This window comes from Hylobates moloch, unplaced genomic scaffold, assembly GCF_009828535.3.
Source record: "Hylobates moloch isolate HMO894 unplaced genomic scaffold, HMol_V3 SCAFFOLD_1, whole genome shotgun sequence".
Taxonomy (NCBI): Eukaryota; Metazoa; Chordata; class Mammalia; order Primates; family Hylobatidae; genus Hylobates; species Hylobates moloch.
Window position 1 is genome coordinate 26,853,866 of NW_026652276.1, and position 17,808 is coordinate 26,871,673.

The 17,808-nt window shown below is 39.7% G+C and overlaps 1 protein-coding gene across 1 annotated transcript in view; it reads left to right on the forward strand.

The window, feature by feature from the left end:
• The window catches only part of ABCA12 (ATP binding cassette subfamily A member 12), a 208,734-nt gene that overhangs the window by 23,133 nt on the left and 167,793 nt on the right, over positions 1–17,808 (forward strand). Inside the window, exon 2 of the mRNA XM_032754625.1 lies at positions 4,574–4,667. Coding sequence (XP_032610516.1) covers positions 4,574–4,667 — 94 coding nt within the window. The remainder of the gene's footprint in view (positions 1–4,573; positions 4,668–17,808) is intronic.

Consider the following 17,808-nt stretch of genomic DNA (forward strand, 5'->3'; position numbering starts at 1 on the left):
GACACAAATGCCCTGGCCCACTAAGGAATCATAAACTATTCAGTGTGCACATACCCTTTGATGCCAAGAGTATAGGGGGGTGGAATGCCAAGGAGATGTAGAGACAGTGTGAAATAATTACGCTCTAAGCAAAAATACTAAACCTTTAAACACTGCTTTCCTCAAACATCTCCAGTAGCTCCTGTGTCTATATGTGTAAAATTAATATATCATCCCTTTCTCCAAACAAACAGAAAAAAGTCATGGCTCATTGGTTTAGAGTTTGAATCCTTGACACTGCGTTTGCTTCTAGGTTGCTTATGAACATATTTAGAATGGTGTGGTGAGCAACATTGCTGCTATGAAAATTTAAATTTTATTTATTTCTTGCTTTTGTGATTAACCTGTCAACCTTAACATTTGTGAGACCATAGTGTAGAGGGCTTTGTATTTATTATGGCCCTAAAATGCAGTATGCAGAAATGTTCTCTAAACCTCTCTCTGACCTGAAATCCCAGGGAAACCTTGTAATAATGGATTCGTTTATAGGCTGGCTGTGGTTTTTGCCTTCAACAGAGTCTAAAATGCCTTAAACGTCTCTGGTATAGATTATATTTTTGTCTAGATTCAAAATATGTTTAAAATTAGTTTTAAAACTCACCAAAACATCTTCATGAAATCATCAAATTAGATCAAGCAAAAGACAACTTAAACATACCATACAATATATGCCCCTTGTCTGAATGTGGATATGTTGTTATAGTTGATCTCGGTTACTAAATTCTCATGAAGTTGACATAGAAAATGAATAGATGTTCCTAAAAGTAGCTATGGGGCATTAAGTCTACTCAGATGAATACTTTCCTTAAAGAATAACTATGGCCTCAAATAGAAAACTGATAAATCCACAAACATTAATTTTTTTTTTTTTTTTGAAACAGAGTCTGGCTCTGTCCCCCAGGTTGGAGTGCAGTGGCACCATCTCGGCTCACTGCAAGCTCCGCCTCCTGGGTTCACGCCATTCTCCTGCCTCAGCCTCCCGAGTAGCTGGGACTACAGGTGCTTGCCACCACACCCTGCTAATTTGTTTTGTATTTTTAGTAGAGACAGGGTTTCACTATGTTGGCCAAGATGGTCTTGAACTCCTGACCTCGTGATCTGCCCACCTTGGCCTCCCAAAGTGCTAGGATTACAGGCTTGAGCCACCATGCCCGGCCTAATTTTTTAACCTTAATTCTTTCTAGTCTACATTTCTTTTTTTTTTTTGAGACTGAGTCTCGCTCTGTTGCCCAGGCTGGAGTGCAGTGGCGCAATCTCGGCTCACTGCAAGCTCCGCCTCCCGAGTTCACGCCATTCTCCTGCCTCAGCCTCCCAAGTAGCTGGGACTACAGGCGCCCACCACCACGCCTGGCTAATTTTTTTGTATTTTTAATAGAGACGGGGTTTCACCATGGTCTCGATCTCCTGACCTCGTGATCCGCCCGCCTTGGCCTCCCAAAGTGCTGGGATTACAAGCGTGAGCCACCGTGCCCGGCCTAGTCTACATTTCAAATGAGAAACATAAAATAAAGATGATACCTGTATCCAGGATCTTTAAAGAACAAGCTTCAATTTTGAAATAAATCAGAGATGAGGCTAGAATAATAACACATCTTACATTTCTGTAGCACTCATATTTTTGCAATACACTTTCTGTAATGCTTTCTTATTTGCTGCTCAGGACAGCATGATAATTATAAAAAAACAATCCTGGCCTCCTATGTATCTTGGGATTCAGATCCTTGTCCCCTGCTCTGCCTCACAATTGGATATATGACTTTGGACAAGTTATGCTAACTTTCTGCACCCAGAGAAAAAGAGTTGGATCAGATCACAGGACCTCAGGATGGCTTTGGCAGTTTGGTCAAACCTACAGCTCCTTTAAGAATAATGTTTTAAAATTCATCATGTAAAATAAAATAAAAAGGATTATCAATAATACCAATTATATTGAAATTCAGTTATCAAAGTATTAAAAAAGCAAATTTGGCCGGGTGCTGTGACTAACGCCTGTAATTCCAGCACTTTGGGAGGCCAAGGCGGGCAGATCACGAGGTAAAGAGATCAAGACCATCCTGGCCTACATGGTGAAACCCCGTCTCTACTAAAAATACAAAAATTAGCTGGGCGTGCTGGCATGTGCCTGTAGTCCCAGCTACTCTGGAGGCTGAGGCAGGAGAATTGCTTGAACCTAGGAGGTGGAGGTTGCAGTGAGCCGAGGTTGCACCACTGCACTCCAGCCTGGCGACAGAGCAAGACTCCATCTCAAAGAAAAAAAAAGCAAATCTATGATATGGTAATATGTGTGTCTCTTTATTATAGTATTAAATAAAAGGTCTAGTGGTGAATTCATAACTAATTTTAAGTAGTAATTAGTATAAACAGCACTTAAAGTATGTGCAACAACTCTAATGTGATTTTAAAATATCCATAATTTCTATTAGTGACAAAGTCACAGGTACTTCTAAGAACATTGTGGTTCATTGCCTACATTCGTCATTAATGGAAATACTAAATGTTAATAACAAGCTAGAGAAAAAAATATAATCTCTTTTTCTCCCATTCAAATTTACAAATGCCCTGAATTCTATTCATTAGGTGATCCCAAAGAAATTTTCCAACAAAAATATTCCAGGACTTTGTAAACACTCCTGGAAGATAGGTAGGGTGGCATACATCTAGATCCACTCTCCTCAAAGTGCAGTCCATGGACCAGCTGCATCAGCATCACTTACCTGGGAGCTTCTTAGAAATGCAGAATCTCAGCCCCCACCTCAGATCTACTGAACCATAATCTGTATGTTTACAAGATCCCGAATTGATCAGGAAGTCCACACTAGTGTTTGAGAAGTGCTGTTTTAGATTAAGTTGTGCAGTCTGTATGGGTGCTTTTCAAGCTATGTTCATACCAAGTGCCTCAGGATTCCTTGGATCTACAGTGAACTTCGTGAACTTCTATTTTTGAAAACTTATCGTTATACCCAAAGTCTAAGAAGTTGGTGACAGGCCTACCAGCGAGGAGAGCACCACTCTTGGACACAAAATGGAGATTTTAGTAGCAAATGTAGATTAGGAGTTATTTAAGGATCAGTAATTCATGGGGTTTGGATTGCTTTAGTGAATTGAAGAGCTCCAGGTAGATAGTTTGAGATTTGGCTGAAGCAAATTGTCTCTGAAAAGTGGGAAAGAAAAGATAAGTCTGATCACAAAACTATACAGTTCCAAGTTTCATTTTATTAAGTATAGGCAAAATTTGTCCCTGTGGTTTGGTTTTAGCACCATAACTATTTGCATATCACAGTTAATGTTCTTGTGAATATGTTTTTCATGGTTCTGGAGCCAATTATATAGGTCTATAAAATATTATGGAGTTAGTGTTTTTCAAACTGAATCACTTCTACATGGGGAGGAAAAGCAGCTCCTAAAGTACTTAAAGTGAAATTCTCCAATGGAAATTTCAGGCGGGGCATAGTGGCTCACACGCCTGTAATCCCAGCACTTTGGGAGGCTGAGGTAGGTGGATCACAAGGTCAGGAGTTCAAGACCAGCCTAGCCAAGATGGTGAAACCTCATCCCTACTAAAAATACAAAAATTAGCCAGGCGTGGTGGCGGGTGCCTGTAATCCTAGCTACTTGGGAGACTGAGGCAGAGGATTGTTTGAACCTGGGAGGCAGAGGTTGCAGCAAGCCAAGATCGCGCCGCTGCACTCCAGCCTGGGTGACAGAGCAAGACTCTGTCTCAAAAAAAAAAAAAAAAAAAAAAAAAAAAGAAAAAAAAGAAATTTCAATGTAGTATGTGTTTTTGAGCATCTATTTTTCATCGAGTGGTGGAAATTTAGGTATCAATAAGACACTGCCCCTACCATAAATGAACATCCAGTTGATTTGGGAACTAGGCAAAAAAAAAAAAAATCATTGACTATAACAGTGTAAGTTCTATGATAGAAGCAGACACACAAGACATTAAGTAGTACATGGGACTGCATGGTACTTGAAGTTCCTTTTTACTTCTTCAGTCATTGACTCAATTATTTCTTTTTTGGTTCATTCTTAGGTTCATTTATTCAACAATATTTATGGGTCATGACCCACTTCACACACCAGCCTTTATGACTGAGCATAGAATGCTGACATTGAAAGGGCTAAAATAGGCATAGGTTGAAATTATTTTGGGTTTTGTATGGCCTGTTTAGAACATTGTGTCTTATCCAATAGGGAAGTGGGAAACTCTAAAGGATTTTTAAGGAATGAAGTAACCAATCAGGGTTAATTTTAATATAATCATGATTGGGGCAGTCATGAGAAGTGACCCAAAATAAGTCTTCAGAAGGTTATTTCATGGTTTTAAGCCTGGAAAAATCATTCTTCTGTGCATTTACAGGTCTTTTACATATTAAAAAAATCTCTCATTCATTTTTTATTAATAATATCTACAGTTGGTCAAATATTCAGCTTGTGTTGAAATATGATAGTATGACACACTTTTTGTAGTCAGGTTTTAAAAATCTTTGGTTCAACAATAAAACTAATGATTTTTTCTACCATTATTTTGCAGCTTTGGACACTTGTCTTGATCTTATGGCCGGTCATTATTTTCATAATTTTGGCTATTACTCGGACCAAATTTCCTCCAACTGCAAAACCAACTTGTAAGTAAATGACATTTGTTTATTTCCCTAATTTTTGGATTCTAGTTAAAATTTATTTTGGTACCACTTTAGTGTTTCATTTCAAAAAAATTTTTTTGTATAGTGTTTTCACTTGGAAGGATTAATATGAACAATTTGTGGGTTTTTTACCCTAGATTTTCAAGTTAGTCAGAAAGTTGAGTTTATAATATTTATCTAGAAAAATATGAAGCTTGTAGAAGCCAGAAGATATTTTGGCCTTTATAAAATTTTGACCCATTTGTTATTCATTTCATGAATCTTGCCATGATATACACAGCACAAACAAGCAGCAATCTCATGCTATATCATTCTTTACTTTTGTAATGGAAACCATAGTCTTGTGTTTGATCAACTGAACAAATGAAAATCCAGAGTAGTATACAAATCTCTTCTCTCTCTTTAGGGCGGATATTTGAATGGTGTAAGTGTGTCAACACATTTAGTTCAAGAGAAGATTGTTCTCTAATTAGCGCTCTTTCAGTTACATTTAGTAATTGTCAAGTTGTAAAATGGGCAGAATGCCCGACACTCCGTTATTTTCTTTTGGATCCAGAATGAAAAAGTAGAAAGGACTAAGAAAAGTCCTCAGAACTGAGGGGTATGAGGGTTTTAACCCCAGTGGCTTGATGAATGCTGTTTTTGTTTTTATTTTTTCCCTGCGAAGCCAGTTTTCTTAGAAGAGGAGGAAAAGTCAAACCAGATGCTTCTTGCTTCACAAAGCAGCCATCTCCTAAAAAGCTTCCTGTAAATCAAATTTCTATAAATTGGATTGTATTTCACATAAATTATGGTAATTTGCTATGTAAAAGAAGACAATGCTGAATTATTTTGTAAAGAGAGTAAAAAGCTAGTGACTTTTAAAAATAATTACAGTGTTTCTGAATCACCCAGTTCTAAGAAATCAGGTGAGAACCATAGCAGAATTTATGTGAATCATGCTCAATAGGCTAATTCAAAAGAAAATGTCAACTCGGTTAGTGGAAAGCATTTAAACTGTTAGTGCTAGAATAAATAGTTCCTTACATTTAAATAGTACCTTATTTCTTTTTTGTTTTGTTTTGTTGAGACGTAGTCTCACTCTATCACCCGGGCTGGAGTGCAGTGGCACGATCTCTGCTCACTGCAAGCTCCGCCTCCCGGGTTCACACCATTCTCCTGCCTCAGCCTCCTGAGTAGCTGGGACTACAGGCACCTGCCACCATGCCTAGCTAATTTTCTTTTGTATTTTTAGTAGAGACGGGGTTTCACCGTTTTAGCCAGGATGGTCTTGATCTCCTGACCTTGTGATCCACCCTCCTCGGCCTCCCAAAGTGCTGGGATTACAGGCGTGAGCCACTGCACCCGGCCAATAGTACCTTATTTCTAAAGGATTTTTTCTCAAGTCATTTGAGTTATTGATGAGATTTTATTTGATTGTTCATAAAAACAGCATAATTTTGCTCTCTTCGTATTATGTGTATATTAGTTATTTATAACAGATTGACTCTGTATACTGTTGGAGTTTATATGTTTGTTCATATCTTAAGTAGCATGGGTCTCAGAAATAACCCATTCATATATTTGTACATATCTTAAGTAGCATGGGCTTCAGGAATACCATATAAGTAGGACAAATACTCTTAAATATTCTGGTTTAATATGCTAACTATCAATTTTCTAACAATAGTGATGGGAGGATTTTAATAGCTCTTTTCAACATCTATTTTCAACAATTTCTTGTTTTTAAGGACTTTTCAGTTACGTAAAGTTCCTCTTGTAAAACTTCCAAGAGAGAAATATAAGGTCTTTGAATGAGCAGTCTTAAATTAATTGGTGTTACCTGATAGCATTAGCGATTCATGGAGAAAACTGTGGAAAGCTCTTATAATTCTACTAAATTAGGAAGAAAAAAAATACTAGAGAAATAATGTGACATGTGCCTCTTAGGCCTAACCTAAAGAGCTCTGAAAAAACATTGTATCTGGGAGGAGATGAGTAACTTTTTACTATGGACCTATTATCATACTCTAATAATAACTAGCCAAGGAAGTGATTATCTTTCTGTTTGTGGGTAGGACAGTACAAAATTATAGGATGGTTCAAACACTGAAAGTATGTTTGTTAGTGTCTTAGACCTTATCAGACTCAGTCTAAAAAATAGTTTTTTGGTTTGTTATTACAACTAGAAGTGACCCTCTCACTTTACAAATGAGAAACCTGCAACACAGGGAGATTACAGTTTGCCAAAATTCAAGCATGTGGGATAGGAAAGAAAGGTGGTGAAAACCGCTTCTTTGTGCATGAGATTTACCGCATCTTACCCTTTTACACACAAATTTTTTCTAAGTCTGAAACTCCTATTTGGGTAAATAAGAGCCAAGTAAAAATTATGCCCAAAGTTTCAATACATTCTATAATCAATAGAATATAAAATGTAATTTTGTAATCAGAGGTGCTATAGAGTAATTTGGAGAATGTAAGACTGGTAGAGAAGCAGTTACTTTTTCTCCCCGCCCCCCCCACCCCCCCCACCCCCACCTCCGCCTTTTTTTTTGAGACAGAGTCTCGCTCTGTCACCCAGGCTAGAGTACAGTGGTGCAATCTCAGCTTGCTGCCACATCTGCCTCCCGGGTTCAAGCAATTCTCTGCCTCAGCCTCCTGAGTAGCTGGGATTACAGGCAACCCGCCACCATGCCCGGCTAATTTTTGTAATTTTAGCAGAGACGGGATTTCACCATCTTGGCCAGGCTGGTCTGGAACTCCTGACCTTGTGATCCACCGCCTTGGCCTCCCAAAGTGCTGGGATTACAGGCGTGAGTCACCACGCCTGGCCTTTTCCCCCTCTTTTGTCGTAGAAGGAATAACTTTGAGATGACAATTTGGATTTAGATGCTTTTATCCTGTTTTTTAAATTGCTCTTATTTTTCTTTGTTTCTCATACATGTCTTTTATGCTGAAAGATTAGAATTGGCCAATAATTCATCATAATAAAAATATTTCTTGTTCTCATACTGTGCACCAGACACTTAGTAAGGTGGTGACTGTATTATTCATCTCACAGTTGAGAAAACTAATGCACAGAGAACTTAAGTAACTTGACCAAGATGGTACTGTTAATAAGTGGTGGTGTCAGGATATGAAACTAAGCAGCCTGGCTCCAGAATCTGGTTTTAAGCTCATGAACTCACATTTCTTACATCTAGTAGTCGGTACTAATTTTTCGCATTGCATCATTTACAGTTTGTAAAAGTGAGCTAAAATTAGAAACTAGGATTGGAAGCACCCCTGCTTTGTCTCAAGTATGAAATCAAGAAATATGGGGAGTAGGTGCATTCCAATGTATGTATTAGAGTTATCCTATTAGTATTCAGTGCTACCTGTGTCCAACTAATTCTTCGTGAAGCATTGTAGCTGAAGTATCATAGAAATTAGGTCCTCTTTAATAGAGTTAAAATTATTTGTGGGCTACAGTGCTAGTTGGGCAATAGAGAAGTGAAGATGAAACTCTAGAATCCACCTCTAAATGAAACTCAGCCATGGTGGGTCCCTCAGTCTTCATCATTAGATCATGGGTGTGCTAGAGAACAGAGTGCAGTCTGGAATCCTGCACTCATGCCCTTGCCCTCACTTCCTTGAAAACATACCATGGGAAAAGTCAGCAGCAAGAGCAAGGCCAGAACACACCTCACTCCTCTGACTTTCACAACCCTCATCAGTGAGATGCCCCAGAGGCTCTTTCAACATTAAGACTGTACAATAGCTCCTCTTAACAATTCGGGCGCTAGAGTCATAACAACATGCATGGATCCCACAACAACTTCTGTTCTGCAATACTGTGGGTACGTTCTGCTCCCAGAAGAGTCAGGCAGGTCTGTAGGACTTGATAACTCATTTAGAACAAATATAATTAGTGACATAAAGGATTCCCTTCCTAGTCTTTTTGATTGTTGGGCATCTGGAGAAGTCTGCATTTTTGATGAGCGGGAACCAGCTGCAATCCCTGACACCATTGGTGCTGGTGCAGATAACATACATATTCCTGACATCACCTGACTTCACTCACTCCCTTTTGTGTTGCAACAAACGGCTTAGGTAACTAGCCTCTGCAAATAATAAATCCCAGGTAAAGAAAACCTTTTAAGCCTGGCAGGCAGGCCCTAATTCTTCTCATTCAAACAGGGAAGAAATGAACTGAGGTGCCAAGTTTGAAGTAGTTTCAATCTCTTATAATCTCCACATGCAGCAGCTTGTCAAGAGGCGAATGTTAAAGCCAAAAAACCCTGCTTAGGAACAAGGGCCAACAAAGCAGCACAAATCTCTACAAGACACACTTAGGCTAAGCCAAGCTGTAATGTGCAGCAAGCTTATTTTGTCTCCCTTTAATACATATATACCCATGAATGTCCACACAAGCAGTCCCTAATTGCTGTGCAACTATTTTTCAAGTACAGTAAAACCCTGACAGAATGAGATAAGTAGACTCCAAAAAAAGTAGTCATGTCAAATAAGGAGTCACACTTTTGTGAAGTTAATGAAAAACAATGTTTTTCTATTGTTCCCTAAATACCTCTAAAAGTACAATGGAAATCATACTGTGCAAATATGACCATACATTACATTAAGCCCCAACTATCTCAAGGCTGTCACTTTCTAACACTCCTGGGCCCTCTGCGGATAAGAAATTCAGCCCATCTTGCATTTGAAAATCAGGGCTGATGGAAGGCAGGAGCCAGCCACGAATTGAATTATATCCAAATTTATATTATCACAGAGTTATACTAAATAGCACCCATCCAGATGTTACCCAACAGCTTTGGTAAATGCAAGAACGTCCAACATTTTCAGCCTGACTTTTCTTTTTTGTGCCTCCAAAGCATACCCTTTATCTTCAGGGATGCATACAAGTAATAACAGGGATCAACATTTATTGAACACTGTTGTGTGTCAGACACTGTGCTAAGTACTTTGCATGCCTTAGTTAATACTCACATCATTTCTTTGGACCTTGTAATAGGATTGTCCCTATTTTAAAGATGAGAAAATTGAGACACAAAAAAACGTGTTAAGTAATTTACCAATGTTCACATGGTTATTATGTGCTGGAGCCTGGATTTTTGGACAAGATACCTGCAGACAGGTGGTTTTATCTAGGTCATGGGTGCCACCGATGGCAGTCCTGAGGTCTGGTTCATTACAATAACTCATTTTTCTTCCTCATACCACTTATTAGGACTATCATAGATTGAGCATTGCTGTAAAAATGAACTCAAGTTGTTTTTCTACTTGTTAGTAGCTCTGGGAAAAAAAATGTGAGAAGGAAGATTGAAATTGTTGATCAGCAAGTGGTTTGTGGGATCCATGCATGTTGTTATGACTCCAGCGCCCGAATTCTTAAAAGGAGCTATTGTACAGTCTTAATGTTGAAAGAGCCTCTGGGGCATCTCACTGATGAGGGTTGTGAAAGTCAGAGGAGTGAGGTGTGTTCTGGCCTTGCTCTTGCTGCTGACTTTTCCTGTGGTATGTTTTCAGGGAAGTGAGGACAAGGGCATGAGTGCAGGATTCCAGACTGCACCTTGCTCTCCAGCACACCCGTGATCTAATGATGAAAACTGAAGGACCCACAAGAAATAATTTTGTTTGCTATCTTGATTGGCTAAAAATTTACATAGGTTTTTTCGTTGTTGTTCTGAGAAGCTCAGAATTCATCATCATTCGTCTTTTGCTGTGGATTGCCCAATCCAGTTTCTGCATTCTCATGAGTACCAGCAACACTAGTTAGTCTTTCAGGTTAGAAACATCTGAATCATCCATGACTCCTCCCTTCCTTTACCTCCCATAACCGCTGGCATGCAAGTCAGAATCCATTTGTGAAATGTGTCCCAGAGTTACTGCTGCCCTTCCATCCTTCCTGCCACCTCTTGGTTCAAGATCCCATTGTCTCATGCTTGGATTGCTTCCATAGCTTTGTGACTGTGTGAAAGTGTGTGTGTGTGTGTGTGTGTGTGTGTGTGTGTGTGTGTGTGTGTGTCTGGAAGCCCTAACTCCAACTCTTTCCATGTTTCATCATCAGATAATCTCCCTAGAATACTATTTGGACCCATTAGGTTTCACCTTCTCTTTGTCTGACTTTCAAGACCTGCATAATCAGGATTCTTCCAAATTTGTGTTCATTCTGTTCTGCAGTAGAATGCCTGTGCTTAGGCAGGAGGTGTCTGAATGTCCTCCACACATCTCATTCTCACTCCCACGTTGATGCACGTCCTTATATCTTCCCCGCATGCCAGTTAAAAGCCAAGCTCACATCCAGGGTGCTCCCATTTAGCCTTGTCTGATCACTCAAACCCCAATCAACTTTCCTTTATATCTCTCTTGTTGAAGAATTGGCTTATAATGGTCTTTAAGTGTTTGATGCTTCAATCGTGACTCACTTATTGGATAGGTAGTACATTAATAGCAGAAATCACATCGTACCACCGTACTTACAAGGTATAGCATGATTCCTAACAGGGAACACAGTCAGAATGCAGCAGGTCAGAATCTGATACAGTTTGGAAGATTTATATGAGTGACTGGATTACAAAATTCACCCAGTGATAGATAGTAAAAAAAACTCAATGTGAGTCTGAGATGGGTAAGGGACAAGGAGTTAGTTTGTTTAGGTTTGCTATTTACTTTTCAGATCCAGGTAAATCTGACTATGGGATCAAAATAATGTCTATAATGCCCATATGGGGAAAAGAAAATGAATATAAAGCCCCGTCACTCCTTCCCAGCTACATCCACCTGGAAATTTCCATCACGAATACGAAAGAGTTCCAAATATGTAGGAGATATTTTTGTGTAGGAGCATTAACAGGCTGCTTCTTGCTTAAGAAGTTTCAGAAAATTTTGGAACAGCTTTTGAATTTCACGGCCAAAGACCCATCCTGTACTTCCTCCATCAGCAAATCGTAGTAAGTGACTTTTTGGGAAACATTACTGACCCTTCAGATACCAACATGGAGATAAATTCTGTGGAAGCCATAGAAACTGAAATTGGGATTTAATTGGGACCCTGTTTTCTCCAGTGTCCTGTGCAGAGCTGTCTGAAACATGCAGAGGGGAGGGAGATGTGGACACGGCTGCCTCACTCACAGGGATGACTACACCTCCTGCTGGCAGTGGTCCATCTCCCACAGCTCCTGGCCTGACTCTCATGCAATGTGGATGGGCACGCCCTAATGCCAGCTAACACGATGACAAGATTTGTCAGCTAATGCCCTCTTAGGCTCCGTATACAGAATTGCATCAGTGAATAGGAAATATCTCTGAAGTACAACAAAACTTAATTTTAACAAGTAGAAAAATTAAGAGTAAGGAAGGGTATTTTCTCTCCATCCTGTATCATCCCCACATTGTGTGGTCTACCTTGCAAGCTTCCCAAAGGTGATTGTCTCAGTGAAATCGGCCATGGGAACCAAATGTCTTCTGGTTTTTACTCCTTTTCTCTTTCCTTCATAAGAGCAGAAGGCCTTTTGTCAGACAGGGCCTCCTCTCAGATAGGGAGTGCTAATGTCCAAGTCTATCCGATAAGTAAAGATGAATGGTTGAATATTTATAACATCTTTATAACTTTTTTTTTTTTTTGAAATGGAGTCTGTCTCTGTTGCCCAGGCTGGAGTGCAGTAGCGCGATCTCGGCTCACTGCAACCTCTGCCACCCGGGTTCAAGTGATTCTCCTGTCTCAGCCTCCTGAGTAGCTGGGGTTACAGGCATCCACCAACATGCCTGGCTAATGTCAGATTTACCTGGATCTGAGAAGTAAATAGCAAAAACAAAACAAAACAAAACTAAACAAAAACTTGTTATACTTAGATTAGTGCCTGCTATATGGTAAGAGCTATAAAAGTGTTGGACATTATTTTCTATATTGTATTATTTATGATACTATATTTGTATAGAGTATAGCATCTGTCCTTGAGTATCATGAAGCTAATCTAGTATCTTGTCATTATTTGTCAGATGAGGAAACTGAGGCTCAGAAATTTTAAGAGACATGGGGCCAGGTGCCATGGCTCATGCCTATAATCCCAGCACTTGTGGGAGGCTGAGCTGGGTAGATCACCTGAGGTCAGGAGTTCGAGACCAGCCTGGCCAACATGGTGAAACCCTGTCTCTACTAAAAATACAAAAAACTAGCTGGGCCTAGGGGTGGTCACCTGTAATCCCAGCTACTTGGTAGGCTGAGGCAGGATAATTGCTTGAACCCAGGAGGCAGAGGTTGCAGTGAGCTGAGATCACACCATTGCACTCCAGCCTGGGCAACAACAGTGAAACTCTGTCTCAAAAAAAAAAAAAAAGAAAGAAAAATAAATGTTAAGAGACATTATTAAAGTTTCACCTTTATTCTTGCCATCATCACATATTTAAAGGGCATCTGTTGCATCTATTAAGCACTAATTAAGAAAGCCATGAGCCCTCACAGCAATCAAGCCTATAAGAGAGCAATAAGTATATCAGAAACTATTGCAATGTGAAAAATTCCACAGTGGAGGTAGGTCCAAGACAAGCAAAGAAGTTGGAGTCAGCAACTGCCTGGGACCAAGGCAAGTGCAGTACAAAATCAGAGAATTTGAAAAAACTCAGTGATCAAGATCAATAATAGTTCAAGAGAGAATTTTACAAAATCAAAATCAATACAAAACCTTATGATGAACAAAATATCAATATTCAAAGTAAAAACAGGATCAGGGTTACCAACTTTTCTTTTTCCTTAGCTCCAATGTAGAGTTCAGTGCTAAGACTTAGCATGAGTCTTGAAGAATGAGTAGGAGTTTGTCAGTTAGATAACCAGCGTCGTTGCATTTCTTACAGAAAGCAACTTACATGAGTGAGGACATAGAATGTGAAAGAGTTAGATGTACCAGGAATTTGGAATCTCTTTTGCCTGAAAAAGGAAGATGCTTGTTGAGTACTGAAAGATAAGGCTGCTTGGTCCAAACCAAAAGTATTAGAGTTTTTTTTTTTTGAGACAGAGTCTTGCTCTGTTGCCCAGACTGGAGCGCAGTGGCGCAATCTCGGCTCACTGCAACTTCTGCCTCCTGGGTTCAAGCAATTCTCCTGCCTCAGCCTCCCAAACAGCTGGGACTACAGGTGCGTGCCATCATGCCAGGCTAGTTTTTGTATTTTTGGTAGAAACAGGGTTTCACCATGTTGGCCAGGCTGGTTTCGAACTCCTGACCTCAAGTGATCCACCCACCTTGGCCTCCCAAAGTGCTGGGATTACAGGCGTGAGCCATTGCGTCAGGCCTAGACTTTATTTTAAATGAGATGAGAAGCCACTGGAATTATTTTACTAAATTAGTTTTATTTTTAAATGTTTATAGATTTTTCTGACTATAGATATACATGCTCATTATTAAAAATTAAATAATGAGATACGAGTGTGCATACTGTAAAAAATGGAAGTCACGCATAATCTCAACCTCTAAAAAGAACCATTGTTAACATTTCAGTGTACATTTGCTAGGACTTTTTTCTATGCATGTACCAAATACTCACAAATACACATACATAGGCACACACACACACGTATACAAACAAATACAATAGGACCATTGGGACTAGACAATAGTTTAGAAGGTGTTCCTGCAGCTGTATGGGAGATGGTTTTAAGGAGTAGGAGCTGGTGGCTGGATTGGGAATTCTGGAGTTGAGACTTCCACTTTGGTCTTCTTTTTCATGATCTCTTGATTGCCCAAGAGAAATAGTAACTGAGGCTAAAAGAAATCTGTATACTTCTCTATCAGAGCTAGCTATTTCCTTAGGCTTTTTAAACACCCCCCCCTTCAATCCTCCATTTTCTTTTCAGATTTTTTAAATGCAGATTTCTTTTAAAAATAGAGAATTACTCTTTATACTATGAAGGTTTTCAATGCAAGGTTAGCCATAACCCTCTAATTTCATACTGTCCAAAATAAGATTTACACAATTTAGGAGAAATTTGCGAAGTGAAAATGGAGCAAACTAAGGAGCAAATAATACAGAAATCACATGCTATTATCAATATTTTTCTTCTTTGTCTTTTCTCTATTCTGGGGATTTACAAACAGATGTACCCAGCTACTCTACCTCAATCAAAATGATCTAAGTATGTCTGCTGAAATAGATAGATGGCAGAGTATTACCCTAGGCTTTCTGAGTTGGCATCTGGAGGTGGAGGTGGAGTTGGAGGTGGTGGTGAGTGGGATGGTGTTGAGGACCAGACAGTTTAAATTTTGAAGAAATCGCCAGGTGATTCTTATGCTGCTTCAAGTTTGTGAGCTACTTTTTCCTTTCTTTTCAACTTAAAAATAATTTTAGATCAGCTCATCACTGTGAAAACAAACCAGAGAATGGATTTAATTCTTTGAATAATCACAGAGAAGAACTTGCCTTTCACCTGAGTTAGCTTGCGGGCTTTCAGTGGCTGCCAGCGTCCTATCCTTCTTTTCAGCACTCAGTCTTTCACTGTAATCCTCAGGATATAAGAAGTCTCACACTATTCTTCATGTCTTATATTTAAGACACGTTTTTAGGACAGCTGCAAAGAGGAGCAAACCTCCTCTCAGAGAGTACTGTTGGAGCAGTGTCTAAAGAAGGACGTGTTCACAATTTCCTGAACTGGTGTTTTTCCAAGATGATTTCATTGATGAGTTACATGCCCAGGGAACCCAGGTCCATGCAAACAAGCACTTCCCGCTCTAGCTTTATAACACTGCACTTATGGCTTCATAAATATCAAAAGAATGAGAAATGTCAAAATCTTTTCATTATTTTGAAATTGCTGCCCTATGTGGAGATGGTAAAAAAAGATGCTTCTGGAGATTTATATTCTACAAGGATGTGCCTAGGGCTGTAAAGAGCAGGACTGCGTTCTGACCTCAAGTTGCTTACGATCGAATTGCAAAGCGAAGAAACACACAAGATAGATTACGGGCCATAATATATTTTTAAAAACAAAAAGTTAAATATAATTAAAGTAAAAGTGTTAAATATAGATCTTGGCACAGTACTTTGCACATAATGGGAACTCAAATATTCATTGATTAATAGTGACATTTAACAATTGTGCAAATAGGAAAATAAATATTAAGTAGGCAGCATTGGCAATGAAAACTACTGGATGTTTAAAAAGGAGAAGATGGCTGCGAATTAGGGTAATCGAGAATTGCTTCAGGATTAAATTAAGCTTGGAAGAAAAAAAGTGAATATGCAACAAGAGGAGGTGGCTTTCAAGAGGCAGAAGGGGCATGATCGAGATCTTGGAGGCAGAACTTCTCAGGCTTAACTGGCTAAAGATAGGTAGACTAGTCTAGCCAAAGTAGAGTGTTTCGCTTGAGAGTAGACTGGGAAACAGAGGGAGACACGATCTTTACAAAGAAAATAAAAATAAAAAATTAGTCACATGTGGTGGTATGTGCCTGTGGTGCCAGCTACTTGGGAGGCTGAGTTGAGAAGATCACTTGAGCCTAGGAGGTCGAGGCTGCAGTGAGCCATGATTGTGCCACTGTACTCCAGGCCTGGGAAAGAGAGTAAGACCCTGTTTCTTAAAAAAAAAAAAAGAGAGAGAGAGAGATCAATTTGAGTGGGGTTTCATCATGTAGGGTTTTGAATACTAGACTAGGAGTCTAGATTTTATCCTGTAGTAATGGAAACATTGGAAGTCTGTGAAGAGTTATTTAATTTTGTGTTTTACAGCATGGGAGGTAAACTAAAGGAAGTTTGTTAAGTTTTCCACCATAATTGTTTATATCCATCCAGATGTTTATATCACAGGCTGTATTAGTTATCTGTTGCTCTATAACAAATTGCCCCTCAAAACTTAGTGGCAACAACAATAAACATTTATCATCCTCCATTTTCTAGGGGTCAGAATTTTTTTTTTTTTTTTTTGAGACGAAGTCTCACTCTGTCATCAAGCTGGAGTGCAGTGGCGTGATCTTGGCTCACTGCAACCTCCGCCTCCTGTGTTCAAGTGATTATCCTGCCACAGCCTCCCAAGTAGCTGGGATTACAGGCATACACCATCATGCCCAGCTAATTTTTGTATTTTTAGTAGAGACGGGGTTTCACCATGTTGGCCTAGATGGTCTCAATTTCTTGACCTTGTGATCTGCCTGCCTTGGCTTCCCAAAGTGCTGGGATTACAGGCGTGAGCCACCGTGCCCAGCCGGCATCAGAAATTAAAGAGTGACTTAGCCACATGGCTTTGCTTCGGTGTGTCTTATGAGTTTGCAGTCAGGATTTGGGCTGTCAGTCATCCAACAACTGTAGTAGGGCTGGAAGATCTGTTTCCAAGGTGGATAGCTCACATTGCTGGTGCGTTGGCACTGACGGTGGGAGGCCTCAGTTTCTCCCCCACTGGGGGGAGGAGGAGGAGGCTACTTGAGTGTCCTCGAGACAGGGTGGCTGGCTTTCCCCAGAGCAAGCAATCGAAGATAGTCAGAAACTATCCTTTTTCTGTCCTGCCCTTATATACCTTAGAGCATCACACTGCCACTTCTATTCATGAGAACAAGTGCTTCAGCCTGACTCATATTTAAGGGAATTAGCCTCCACCTTTTGAAAGAAAAAGTGCCGAAGATTCTGTGGATACATTTTAAAACCACCACACAGCCTAACAAGATTCAATGGCGCAATAACAAAGGGCATAAACGTGCTTGCAATATTCAGCCCCATCACGGCGGTGTCCTTATCTGCTTTGGGCCACAGTGAATTCCTAGTACCTAGCAGGGCCTGCACGTTGAGGCACTCATTAAATGTTTTTGAGCTATTACTGTTTTACAGATGGAGACATTTACTTTCAAAGATTTTAGTGACAGGCCTCACTAAGTGTTGAAGCAAGATTTAATTTGTTCTTACTTCCCATATCCTCTTTCTACTCTCTATGCTATCTGTCAAACAGAGTCACTCATGTCTGTAGAGATGCTCACCTTGCTGTTGGCACAGCTAACAGAATTACTCTCTGGAATATTGCCTGGCACTTAGTCACCCAACAAATATTTGCTGAACAAATGAGTGAATTTGGTGCAACAATAATTGAAGGCTGGAAGTTTAAAGGAGTCTGTTCAAATTTACTTACAAGTCGGTGGAAAACGGGAATACAATCCGGAGTGGTTGC